The sequence below is a fragment of the Pristis pectinata genome, chromosome 3 (genome assembly GCF_009764475.1).
Source record: "Pristis pectinata isolate sPriPec2 chromosome 3, sPriPec2.1.pri, whole genome shotgun sequence".
Lineage (NCBI taxonomy): Eukaryota > Metazoa > Chordata > Chondrichthyes > Rhinopristiformes > Pristidae > Pristis > Pristis pectinata.
In genome coordinates, this window is record NC_067407.1 from 65,989,257 (window position 1) to 66,003,431 (window position 14,175).

The window sequence follows — 14,175 nt, forward strand, 5'->3', positions numbered from 1 at the left end:
CAATGATTGTTTAATTGAGCATTCATTTGGCATGTACATTGGCCATTCTGACAAACTGAAGACTCCTGTGGAGTTGTATCAAAACCTGACTTAGCATCTTCAGGAGAAAGCACAATTTTGATAAGTGATGCACTCTTTATAAATATCTAGAATTGTTTCGGTGATTTCATAATTTAAGTCCATGGATTGTGACTGGATAATATTGGGAAGATGATGGAATATCTTTCTAGCTGTGGCTGTTTATCAGGCAAGGATTAATGAAGGGGAAGAGAAAGCAAGGAGGATATGGTTGCTGGGTTTCATTGCTTCCAAGCACTGTAAGCATGACAAATGAGTGCAACTGAGAATTGTAGCACTGGAGGGAAGTTGGTTAACTTGCATGCAGTTGATATTTCCAGCAGCTCACTTAAGATAATTACTGTAATAATTGAGCTTGTGAAAATGAGCATATATATTATATATATATATAGCTTGCTGTGAGACATTGGATGAAGTTGGCCAACACTGGCTAAAAATTGTCTATTCAATGAAGATTGACAGCTTTCAACTAAGCTGTCAATCTTAATTGAATAGAAAAATTTTAGCAAGTCAAATATATAATGGTTTTTCCCCACTTCTGATTCAAAGCTTTGCAGTTAATAAATTTCTTTTGAAATATGAGCTCCCTCGTAGGAAAATGTGGTAGCCAATTTGCACGCAAGACAACTCCGCACGCAAGACAACTCCACACGCAGCCATCAAAAAACTGACAAATTAAACTTTTTTTGTTGGTGTTGTCTGAAGGATCAATTTTGGCCAGGGCACAGAAATCTCTCCTGCTTTGATTATCTTTTATATTTACCTGAAAGGGCAGTAAGAACCATGGTTTAATATTTCACCTGGAAAGCTGGGGCTACTAACTGTCCAACACTCAGAAAATAAAAGCCTTTGGGGTGAAAATCAGTGCTAGAATGTATAATGCCGTCTTCGATCCACTCTCCTTTCTTCCCAAAGGCACTGCAGAATTACTGAATCAGCCCTCTAATATAGCAGCAGTGCTGAGGAAATATCTTGGATTATAAGAAATGCTGATCAGGGACTCTGCAATGAAAGAGTGGAACTGTTATACTGCTGGAATCTTTTATAAATGTAAATATTATCAGTTTAGTTATTAACTTTCACAACATTAAAGTGGCTGTGGCTGGGTATGATAAGCTTAAATCTGTTTAAGTAATCTTTCTGCAGATTGAAAACACTAATCAAAGAACAAACTTTCTTTTAGATGTAAATTTTCAAAGCCTTCAAAAGGTGTTGCTTGGTTCTCCAATCTTCATTACTAAAGAGTTTTTTTTTAATTTCTTTAAGCAAAATTGATAATTTATTTTCAAGCAAGGCAGTTGTTTATTAAAACAATTATGAAAGTATTAGGAAAAAGCTTTATATATAAAGAAAATCTTGGCACTTATCTGGCTACACCTCCTTCAAAATCAACTGAATTGAGAAACATATTGACCTTTCTACACCGTTTCACAATGTTAACTGACAACTGGACAGCACTATCTGCTTAACCCATGAAGTTGCATGATTTTGCCCCTTGCAGAATAACAAAATTGTCCCTGGCCTGAATTTAAACTTTAAAACCTACTGTCACTATATCATAGTCTAAGAACACACTTGTCTACTTGTTTGATGTAAGCTACCACTCCATTTCCAGTCTCTTTCTTCCCTTCAAAATCTTTAAATATGTGTTGCTTCCCAACTCTGCCAGTTTTTGCTAGAGTTCCTTATTTAAATCTCTCTGGTTATCTCCTGTATCTATGATGTATTTTCCCTTATTATTGTCTTTGCAGTCCTTGAAAGTTTAATTGCAAGGAAGGAACAAAACATCTTGCTCCTTAAATGTTGACCTCACCACCATCCTCCTCTGTTGTCTAACTCTGTGGGACAGCCTTGCTTGGTGCTACTCTTACTAATTCAATCATAGGCAGGCCGTCTCCTGAAATGGTTTCTATTCCAACAATACATCATTGCCTCTTCGGAGTCTATCCTTGAGCCCTTCCTTTTCCTCACTCTGTATGCTGACCTTTGATGCAATCTAATAAGAGGTCAGCTCTCACGTATATGTTGATGATGCCCATCACCACCTTTTCACATTTATTCCTCTGTGCTCCCAGATGACTTGGAAAATCCTCCAGCTGTACATGAGGGAGCAAAAGTACTGGTCCTGTCACTAACTCCATAATTATCAGACCAGATCCATTCCATTTACAATTCTGATCTGGACCATTTGCAATCTTAGCATTTTGAGCTAGATTACAAACAGGGGGCATGTGTACAAAAATATTAAGATCTAAATGTAAAATGCATAATTATTGTTATTTAAAATTTTACTGAATTCCTTAATATTATAAATTATGAGAGCAAATCCCATTTTCTTTAAAAAGCTCACTTGAACCATATTACTCCCAAACATTTATTATAATTTTTTTCCTGATGCAGATTGCAATTGACTTTTGTGATTCATTTCTGAGTGGTTTTTTTCCCTTTCCCTCCACTGCATCAGTAGTCGGGAAACTCATGTCACTTGTAAACTGTGGGAGAGGCAGAAAAAGTGCAGTAGTTTATTCAGCCATAAATCCTCCTCCTCTTTGTGTTGGCTTTTTTAATATCCACTTCCTGTTTTCCATGTCCCTACTTATTCTCCTGCCCTTTTCTTTTTAAATGTCTCAAATAACTGTGTTTGTTTTTCTGAGGATATTTCCAGGAAAGAGGTTATAATTAACAGTATAGACGGAAAAATTATGACAGGTGGGTGGGAATGTTATAAGATCAAGTTCAAATGACGTCTTAGTCACACAGGCTTTCCCCTTGTGGTTTATGATGTAATTGAATCCCTCATTACACCAGCTTTATGATCCACATGTATCCATGTCTAATTCAGTATGGAACTAGAATGTCATCCTGGTCTGTTAAATGGAAGAGGACACCTTAAGAGGACCATAAGAACTGAGAACAGAAATAGGTCATTCAACTCCTCAAGCCTGCTCCACCACTCAGTAAGATCATGGTCGATTGGACATCCCTAGTCCACTTTCCTGCTCTTTCCCCATAACCATTGATTCCTTTGCTCATTAGAAATGTATCTGCCTCAGCCTTAAATATAGAAAAGTACTATCCTTCCTCTGGCAAGGAGTTCTCAAGATTCACTACCCTCTGAAAGAAGAAAATTTTCCTCATCTCAGTATTAAATGGGCATCCCCTTATTTTGAAATCATGCCCTCTGATCCTGGAAACATCCTCTGAGCACTTAACCTGTCTAGTTCCCTGAGGATCTTACATATTTCAATAAGATCGCCTCTCATTCTTCTAAACTCCAATGATTAGAGTCCCATCTTGTTCAACCTCTCCTCTTATAGCAGTCCCTCCATACCGGCAATTATTCTATTGAACCTTCTCTGAATTGCCTACAATGAAATAATATCTTTCTTTAAATAGGGAGATCAAAATTGTTTCTAGTACTCGAGATGTGGTCTCACCAGTGCCTCGTACAGCTGCAGTAAGACTTCCCTAACCGTTAAACTGCAAGGGCCAATATTCAATTAACTATCCCAATTACCTCCTGCAATGACAACTTTGTGTTTCATGCACAAAGACCCACAAATTCCTTTGTGTTGTATTTTTCTGCAGTTTTTTCCTCTATTTGAATGATACTGATCCTTTGTTCTTCATTCCAAAATGTATGATTTTCCCAAGATCACAACACAGCTATAGATGAGAGAATCTTTTCTGCTCTTAGCTTGTATGTCAAGAGTGAAAGACCATGATACCCAACATATTTTTACTTTTTACTTTTTTTGAAACTCAGATTTTTATTAGTCACTCTTTTGCACCAAGATGCCTTTCTGACTTACGTCCTAAATTTTACTTTCACCCATACATTTCTATTTAGTGCAATAACACAGTATGAAGCTCTGAATTAACAATGAAATCACTAATAGCTTGTATGGTTCCATAAGATCACTCTTCTTCACCCTGTCTCAAGCCTATGGAAATTTAGCTTTTTTAAGATTTCTGCACAGAACAATTTTCTGACAATAGGAATCAACCTTGCAGCTTTTCACTGCACCGCTTGAAGGTTTTATTGTGTCTTGGTGACCAAAGCTGAACCCAGTTTCAGCAAGTAACTGTACAATGTCAGTAGGTCATTTCCTGATTTTTGTTTTACTCAAGTAAACTTTCAAAATAATGAAATATTGTACTTGCTTTCTGTTGCTGCCACAAACTGAATTGACCAAATCAGTGCCATGTTTATTATTAACTAAATGCACCTGTTGATACTTCAGTTCAGAGTCAAGAAAATGCTGTAGTGTTGAAGATGCTCCTTTGGATCAAACGGTGAAACAATGCCCTGTGTCCCTTTAGCAGGATCGAAAAAATTCCATTCTACTATACAAAGAAAAGCACTGGCTCAAACAGAATATGTCCTTCAAAGATTGTATTAAAATAGATTACCTTGTCATTTATTTAATTGCTGTTTATGGGAACAAATTGATTGCTGTAACTGCAGAGTTCTCACAAAATGTTCTGGGTGAATGAAGTAGTGACACTGCTTTAAAAAAGAACTTTTTTGTTTTTCTCAGTCATTACTTCATGGGCAGTCTTTTCGTCCTGATTCAGCTGGTCGTTGGTTTAAGCCTGATTTTAGGGATTCAAGCAAAAAAGTTATGTTACTAATTCAGTGTAGTTCTGATGCAGTGTTGAACCAAAGTACATTCTGACCCCTCTGTATCATACTAGACAATCTTACACATTTAACTAAGGAGAACGAGGAGTTCTATTTGGTGTCCCTACTAACATTTAGTCAACATCACTAAAGCAGATTATCTGACTATTATCACTTTGTTGTTTATAGGACCTTGGCGTATGCAATTTAGCAGCCACATTTCCTACATTTCAACTACTATACTTCATAAAACAATTCATTGGTTGTAAATGTTTTATGTCACCCTGGTGTCATGAAAGGTGTTGTATGAATATTATTCATTTTTATTTCTTTCTATATCCCCTCTCTGGTTTGTCTGCAACTTGCCCATTTGCATTGGGCAATAATATTTAAGTCCTTCATTGTCAGTAACAACAAGCAACATCCCCATTCTAAATCCTGAAGTGCTGCACTTAATTATTTTCCTTCTGAAACAACCTGTCACTACTACTGCAACTAGGTCACAGCTTTCGTCTATTTCCTAATGCCGTTTTTTCAAAGACTGTTTGAAAATCAATGATATATGTGTTCACACCATCAGCTTTAATATGGTGCATCTTGGCATGTTCCACAAGATGGTGTTCCCTTTCAAAAGATCTGTTATCAGAATCCGAATCAGACTTATTATAATTGATATTTGTTGTTGTTATAATTGTTGGTTTGCAGCAGCAAAGACTTAAAATTGCTTTAAATTAAAAAATAAATATTGCAAAAAAAAGGAATAACAAGTTAGTGTTCATGGGTTCATGGACCATTCAGAAATCTGATGGTGGATGGGAAGAAGCTGTTTCTGAATCATTGAATGTGGGTCTTCAGGCACCTGTACCTCCTCCTTGATGGTAGTAACGAGAAGAGGGCATGTCCTGGATGGTGAGGGTCCTGAGTGATGGATGCCGCTTTCTTGGCACACTGCCTCTTGAAGATGTCCTTGATGGTGGGGAGGGTTGTGCAATAAAATTCTAACAACAGAATATTGTTGTCCAGGTAATCTTCAAACCTTCTCTCTGGCACCAAAGTAATCAGTCCCATTATTTATCGGGCATTGATGTTACGTTGGTGGACTTATAGTTGCCTGAGTTGTATTTGCCTCTTTTCTTGAATATGAGCACTGTGGTAGAATACTAGATGAATATGTTTTTAATCTAGTAGCAACCCCATTGTATTCACTGGAACAGCAAGCTGCTGACCCATGCAAAAAAACATATCTGCTTTTGTACATCTCCCAAGGTTGCCTTGTTGCACAGTGCTGACAGAAACTTGCATGCTGTTATCTTATTACATGGGGAGGGCAAGAAAATGCCCCACCCTTAAAAAGGTTGCAAAACCTTAACAGCTGGCTCAACCATATCTTCTGCTGTCAAAACTAGCAGAAACACAACATTTCTAATGTTTGGAATCATTCAGAAATGGTTTAGACTTTTTAAAAATGAAATTGCAAAAACTGTAACACTTAAATTGAAATCATAATGTTATGTAAACATTTAAAAACACAAACTATTTAACTAAAATAAATCTTAAAAACTAATCGCTCTCAGCCATTCTTTTCCACTGAAATCATTGCAATTCCTCTCAAAATCCTATTCATTGTAAAGCACTTTAAATTGAGTTTATTTGTCAGAGCTTCATGTGAGCAGGTTCCTCTGTACATTGTTCTTTTAATGGAAAAAAGCTAAAGGAACAGAGCACTGCTTAATATTTCATCAGGTACTAACCTTGCAAATCAAACTGAACTTTGCATTTTAATGGAAATTTATTTGTAGAATCATAAAAAATTACAGCACAGGTGGAGACCACTTGGCCCATAAAACACATGCTGGCCAAAATGGACATCATATTAATCCCATTTTCTGCCTCTTGGTCCATGGCTCTGCAGGTTACAGTCCACATACTTCTGCAATACATTCTAATTGTGGTAATGACTTCTGCCTCCAGGCAATGAGCTCCAGACCCACGCCACCCATTGAATGAAATAATTTTTTTCTCAACTTGCTTATCAATTTACTTAAATCTAGCCTCCTGATTATTGACATCTCTGCTATAGGAATTAGAATTGTACAGCACAGGAAATGGCCCCTTTCGGCTCACCTTGTCCATGATGCCTATCTACGCTCTACAACTTTCCTATCCAAATGCTTGTCCAAATGGCTTTTAACCATTGTAATTGTGTCTGCCTCCACCAGCTCCTCTGGCAGCTCTTTACGGATATTTACACCCTCTGATCTCTTCTAAATTTCTCCTCGGTCACCTTAAACCTGTCCCCTCTAATTCTAGATTTTCCTGCCCTGGGAAAAAGGCTCTGACTATCTTTCCTATCTATGCCCGTCATACTTTTATAAGCCTCAGCCTCCTGTGTTGCAATGAGAATAAACCAAGCCTATCCGATCTAGCCTTATAACTATAACCCTCCATTCCAGGCAACGTCCTGGTGAATCTGTTCTGCGCTGTCTCTAGTTGTACCACATCCTTCCTGTAGTGTGGCCACCAAAACTATTCACAATACTCTAAGTGTACCTTACCAATGTTTTATACAGCTGCAGCATGATGTCCCAATTCTTATACACAATGTCTCAGCTGATTTTCACATTGTCTTTAACTTTGCCTGTAACTGTGCTAAATCTCACTGAATTTTGTTTACTACCACCTTTCTCCCTAGACTAAGGGCCAGCGCCACACCATCTTGTTGGGTTTGCCATGCCATTGCTGAATTTATCACCAGAAACTCAACTCGACCAGGAACATTAAATAGTGGGGCTACAAGAATAAGTCAGAGACTGAGTGTTATGTGGCAAATGACTTGCCGCCTGACATGCGAAAGCTTTTCCACAATCGACAAGGCACAAAAGGATCTTGATGGAACACTCTTAACATGCCTGATGAGGGCAGCTCTGGCAACTTCCAGAAGCTTAACACAAGAGTGGTGGGTGATCACCTAGATAAACATTCATTCCTTCCACTACTGTCACACCATGGCTGCAGTGTACTATCTGCAAATACTCATCTAGGTCAGACTGACAGCAGGTCTCAAACCTGCATCTTCCACCACCAAGATGGACAGCAGGAATCACACAAGAGTAACATCACATGCAGGTTCAAAGTCAAAGTTGAGTTTATTGTCATATGACAGGTATATGTATGTATAGGTGCAATGGAAAGCTTACTTGCCGCAGCATCACTGGCGCATGGCATCATATAAGCAGCATTCATAAGAAAAACATCTATTAAACATGAATTATACACAATTTTTACAAGAAAAAAGCACAACTAAAATAAAAAAAATGTCCATTTTAGTGCAAAGTGATCAGAGTGCTCACTGTTGCTAAACTGTAATGGTGATTAGAGTTTTGCCAATTGGTTCAAGAGCCAAATGGTTGAAGGAAAGTAGCTGTTCTCGAACCTGGTGGTGTGGGACTTCAGGCTTCTGTACCTCCTGCCTGATGGTAGTTGTGAGAAGATGACATGGCCCGAATGATGGGAATCTTTGATGATGGATATTGCCTTCTTGAGGCAGCGCCTTTCTCAACTTCCTCACTTACAAAAATTTAATTAATCTGGAAACAAAATTGCTTTTGTTTAAATAATTGAGCATCTAAGGAGAATTATCAGATTAAGCAACCAAGCTATAGTGCATTAATAATTAAGTTTCAATGAGGGATTTAGATTATAAAGTACTTAATCTAACATGTTGTATTTTGAAATCTATGAATTAATAATACAGTGAACGGAAAGGATGATGGAGAAGAGTTGAAAATTAGGTTCTTTTGTAAAAAAAAGTCAGAACTATCTACTATCTGAAAAAAATTATGCACATCATGGAATAATAGAAAACCATTCAGATGCTGGCTCTTTGACCTAAGTGAACCATATGCTCTTTATCACATTTTCTTAAGCTTTTTTTTACTTTTCAGGTCCTTGTTCAAATATTGTTTTAACCTTCCTTCCATGCACATGTGGTAAAGCATTTTGTGTGAGAAAGGCTACTGCCTCTTCCTCTTTCTTTAGCAATAATCCTGAATTTATACATAACTAATATCTTGCATATGTTTGGCATCACTTGCTTTTATGTTCAACACCCCTTTAAAAACTACTAGAATCTGGTTGATTTTTTTTACAGCCTCCTTTTAAACCCATGGTTTTGTCTAAACCAGAATTCTTCTCTACAGTGGATCCTCCCATTACCATTCATTTCTTTTTGTATTCTTCCCCCCCACCCCCCCCCCCAAACAAAAAATTACTAATTTGACTGATATGTAAAGGAACTGATTATTAACTTATCTGGCCTCTTGTAGACTTGCTGCACATTAGGAAATAATTCATTATCAGTGATGAAGATTTTGTAAAATCATGAACTAATACCTGGTATACCAAAAGTTTTCTTCCAAGTATTGAACAGTGTGGAGTCTGTGCAGTTAATGCAGTGAAGATTTGAATATGTATTTACTGTGGAATACACATTCTTACTTCTCTTGTCACGTGAGGCTGAATCCCAGCATCAGTGATCATTTTCCTGAAATGGTATGCACACTGTTCCATGCTTTGATGGGTGCATGTGGCCTTTCTCTATGGTGTGTAAAAAAACTGGAAGATTCTGGAGGGAGGTGTTGTAGGAATGTAGATTTTTGGCTATGCATAAGAACAAAGTAGGAATTTGAGCCAGTTACCAAAAAAATATGCACACTTGCTCATCAAGGTAATTGGGAGTGGGATACCTAGATCACTGAAAGCCATGCTGTACACTTGCTTTTCTTCTTTAAGTATTTAGCAAATCTTCCTTTACAAATCTCTAAATAGATTCTGGTCCCACTACTGTTTTAGATGGGGCATGAAAATTTCTTCCTTAATAAATCTGCTAATTTATTGTTTTGAAAACCATGATAGCTTTACAAGGCTTCAAGCAGACATTTTCTTCAATTTCCGTGCCGTAAAGAGCTCTTGTCTCTTGTACCTATGGACTATTTTCCCTGACATCATTCTCTATAAACAATTGTATCTTCTCCAATTCCTTTATCTTTCTAAAACAGCATGTCAAAAACTGCAGTATTTGAACTGGAGCTTAACCAGTGATTTATATGTTTAGCATCATTTCTGCTTTTTCTGTGTAAGTCAGATCTTCTGCCAATCTATTTAGCTAGTCAAAAGAAAGTCTTTACTGCTCTTCAGTAAAGAGTGGCTTGAAGGATTGTTAAGGTTGGCTTAGCTATTTAGAAAATAAATTATTGAGGGCAAAAAATGTATTTAATTTAGCAATTAATATTCTGGCTTGGGCAAGTTTATGAAAATAGCAAATGCTAGAACTTGAGCTTTTTTTAATAACATAAGGCTTGGAGAGAAGAGGGGTCAACAAACCTAACAGAGTTGCAGAAATGGTTATCGGGCAATTTAATGCAAACTGGCATTTACTATGTTTATATTTTTAAAGGTTGGTGGTTGAAGGTTGTGCAGGGTGTCTCTGTAAGACAGGTGGGCTTCTTAGACCTAGTAGGTTTCTCCTATTTTTAAAGCTTTCTCTCCTTTTCTGACACCCCCACTGAGGGTGTTCATACAAGAGGAGCAGATGGAGAAAATTTCAGACACGTTTTAATATACTGGTGCTTTTATTTTGTAATTTTATTTCCTTCTCTCTCACAGGCTCTGACTATTGCAGGGTATTAATGGCACTCTGTTGCCACAATAACATTGCCACTTCTTGTGCATCCATTGTGTGCAAGTTGCTAACTTTCACTTTCTCATTGTAGTTTCCCTTTATGTTTTTTCTCTTCACCTTGGTTCTACAGATAAAAGTCATCGATGCCAACTCACCATCACTCAGATGTGGACTCAATAATGAGTGTTGTCTGCCTATCTATGATTGCAGAGGATAAGACTGAGCCTGTCCTCGGCTACTATCCTTATGGGTGCACTATTGCATATTAGGAACAGGAGCAGGCCACTCAGCCCCACGAGCCTACTCTGCAATTTAATGAGATCATGGCTAACTTGAATTGCAGTCTATCTGTGGTAATCTATTATCTCTGTCTTAAAAATATCCAAAGATTCTGCTTCCAGTGAAGAAGAGAGTTGTAAACGTTCATGCTTCTATTAGAAAAAAAATCCCTTCATCTCTGACTTAAATGGGCATCCCCTTACTTTTAAACAGTGACCCTCTAATTCTAGATCTTCCAACTAAAGGAAGCATTCTCACTGCATCCACCCTGACAACACTCCTCCTGATCTTGTAGGTTTCAATCGAATTCCCTTTCATTCTTCCTAACTCCAGTTGATTAGCTTATCCAACCTTTCCTCATAAGACAACCCAGCAGTTCTAGGTATTAGCGTAGTAAAGTTTCTCTGAATTGGTTCTGATGAATTCCTATCCCTCCTTAAATAAGAAGACCTATACAGTGTACGGTACTCCAGATGTGGCATCACCATTACCCTAACTGAAGCATAACTCTCTACTTTTGTATTCAATTTCCCTCACAGTAAACTATAACATTTTGTAAGCTTTCCCAAATACTTGCTGTACCTGCATACAATGTACTTTCCTACCTATTTTTATGTCATCAGCAAATTTAGCGATTGTATCTTCAGTGTGTTCATCCAGCTTTATGTAAGTTGTAAAAAGGTAAAGTCCCAGCATTAATCCCTATTTTTTGCATCTTGCCAAACAGAAAAGAGCAACTGTCTGTATTCAATTTTCTACTCATGCCAGCATTATGTCCTTCTATATCACGAGTTTTTGTTTTTTGCAATAACCTTATCAAATGCCTTGTGGAAATCTGTGTCATACATCCACTGATTCTCCTTTATCCTTAATACATGCTGTTTCTTTAAAGAACTGTAATAAATTGGTCAAAAATGCTTTCCCTTTCAAAAGATTATGAAAATTATGAGTTTGGAAAATTAAAACCAATGCATTAACCACTGACATGTCACTTCTTTTGAGATATTGGGATGAAGTCCAATGGGGCTTCAGCTCACAGCTACAAATGTTTGTTCAGTCCTACATCCCTGGTAAGTGTTATTTTCCTGAGGTCCTCCTTCCCCTCTAGCACCACAGTGGCATAGCACTTAGTGCTGCTGCTTTGCAGCTCCAGCACCCCAGGTTCAATCCTGACCTCCAGTGCTATCTGTGTGGAGTTTATTCTTTCAAACTCTAACCATGTGGGTTTATCTCAGGTTCTCCGATTTCCTTCCACATCTCAAAGCTGTGCCAGCTAATTGGCCACTGTAAATTACCCTTTAATGTAGATGCGTCACAGACAATCAAAGTGAAGTTGATGGGCAGGTGAGAGAGAATAGCTCTGAAAGGGGGCATAAACTCAGTGGTCTGAATGGCTTCCCTCAGCGTCATGAGCAATTGGAAATCTCTTCCAGGGGCATGATCTGGTCCTTCTTTGAATCTATTGCCAAACTGATCTCTACCATTGAACCTCATAAATACACAAATAATCATCTCAAATAATGAAGCAAAAGTAGCTGGTGTGTGGTTGAATAGGGGATTGCAGTTCACGTAGATAAAAGCAAGGATCTGAAATAAGGAGCCCAGTTTCAGAAATGACATGCTAATGTGATCATTTATCTGACTTACAGAAAAGCTTGCTGAAGCTCAGCGCAGGTTTGCTACGCTCCAGAATGAGCTGCAGTCAACGCTTGAAGTGCAGATGGACCGCAACACATTTTCCAACTTGCGGCAGCGGAGGATTGTGTTCCCTCTCTCCCATAAGGAACGCGTACATCATAGGAACATTCGTGACCTAAAATTAGCCTTCAGTGAGTTCTACCTCAGCCTGATCCTGCTCCAAAACTACCAGGTAAGGGAAGATCACCAACCCTACAGAAAATAAAATATCCTCACGTTGTAAAACAAATCAATGTTCATAGTCTCAGCTGTGATTTTAAAATTGCATAAGTAATGCTGCTTTCTTGGCCATGTACTACTTCTGATGATCAGACAGTACTGAATGTTGGTATATGAGATCATCTTTTATCACGTATACAAGTTGCAAAAGATCCTACTGTCTATAGTAGTCTTTTATAATCCTGGTTGATCAGATTGCCAGTGGAGGTTGACATCAAGGCCATGAAAAGCTGCAGATTCAAACCATTAATTGCTTATTTCCTGTGTTTCCTAGTGGACAAAATGAAGGAAAAAAGGAAGAAGTCTTGACACTCAGTCCCTCAAACGTTAGATCGGTGGGGGGGAGCACAGACGGGGTGGAATCTCTACGTTAACTCCCCATGCTTGCCTTGGTTTATTTCCCCGATTATCCTTGTCAAGAAAAATCTATCAGTCTTGATTTTGAAATTTTTATTTGACCCTTGGCTTCAATTGCTTTTAAGAGGGGATTCCAGATTTCTCCTACCTATTCTATAAGGAAATCGTCTTTGACATCATCCAGAACTGGCCTAGCTAAAATGTTAATGTTATGTTCTTTGTTGTTGACTCCACCATCTGAGGAAATAGTTTATCTCAATGTACCACAGGAAGTCCTTTAATCGTATTAAACACGAGAATTTGATCATTTATTTACTTTCCATATTCACAGGAAGCCAAATCTATGCAGAGTTCACAGAATAGTATAGCATAGAAAGAGGCAAGGCCCATCAAGTCTGAACCAACCCTCTCAAAGGGCAAAAGTTAATCACATGGCCCTGTTCTTTTTCCATATCACTACTATCTTCAAGTATTTACCCAATTCTTTTTTTGAATGCTACTATGAATTTGTATTCACCTACCTGTCAGGCAGAACATTTCAAAGTCCTGTTGCATTAAAAAAATTTTCTTCATTTCAATTTAGCTGTCACTTCAAATTTGTGTCTCATGGTTTTTGAATTGAAGCAGTTTCTCTCTATTTCTTTATCCAAATCATACCTGGTTTATATTCTTAACTATCTCATTTTATTCTTTCCTGCTGTAAGGAAATAATCCCAGCTGTTGTCAGTCTATTAACATAACTGCAATTCCTCATCACTTTTATATTGCTCCAAAGTGTTCATGTTGTTTGTAAATTATGGTGCCCAGAATTGGGACTGTAGTACAGTTGGGTCACTGAACTAGATATGAACTTGCTAATTTGGAGGACTATCCAGGGGCAAATTCCTAAAGGTAAATCAATAGCAATGTCCATCAGCTACTTTGTGGCTTTTGTGGATTTCTAAGCTTTGAGATCCTGGACTACTTCAGTCATAACTTTCATCCACTTTTCAATCAGGATTGTCATTGCAGCAAATGTCAAAATTATAACCTACTTTATAAATGACAAATTGAAGCATGGTTAACAGCTTGCCTGGAGTATTACAGTTTAATTTGGAGAGCATAGGTTTAAGGTGAGAGGGGAAAGTTTTTCACACAGAGGGTGGTGAGTGTATGGAATGAGCTGCCAGAAGAAGTGGTGGAATTGCGATATTTAAAAGACATTTGGACAGGTATTTGGATAGAAAAGGTTTAGAGGGAT

The 14,175-nt window shown here is 37.8% G+C and overlaps 1 protein-coding gene across 1 annotated transcript in view; it reads left to right on the forward strand.

The window, feature by feature from the left end:
- LOC127567921 (xenotropic and polytropic retrovirus receptor 1 homolog) overlaps positions 1-14,175 on the forward strand; it is a 311,271-nt gene that overhangs the window by 176,279 nt on the left and 120,817 nt on the right. Inside the window, 1 exon segment of the mRNA XM_052011129.1 lies at positions 12,311-12,531. Within this exon segment, the coding sequence (XP_051867089.1) occupies positions 12,311-12,531 (221 nt within the window).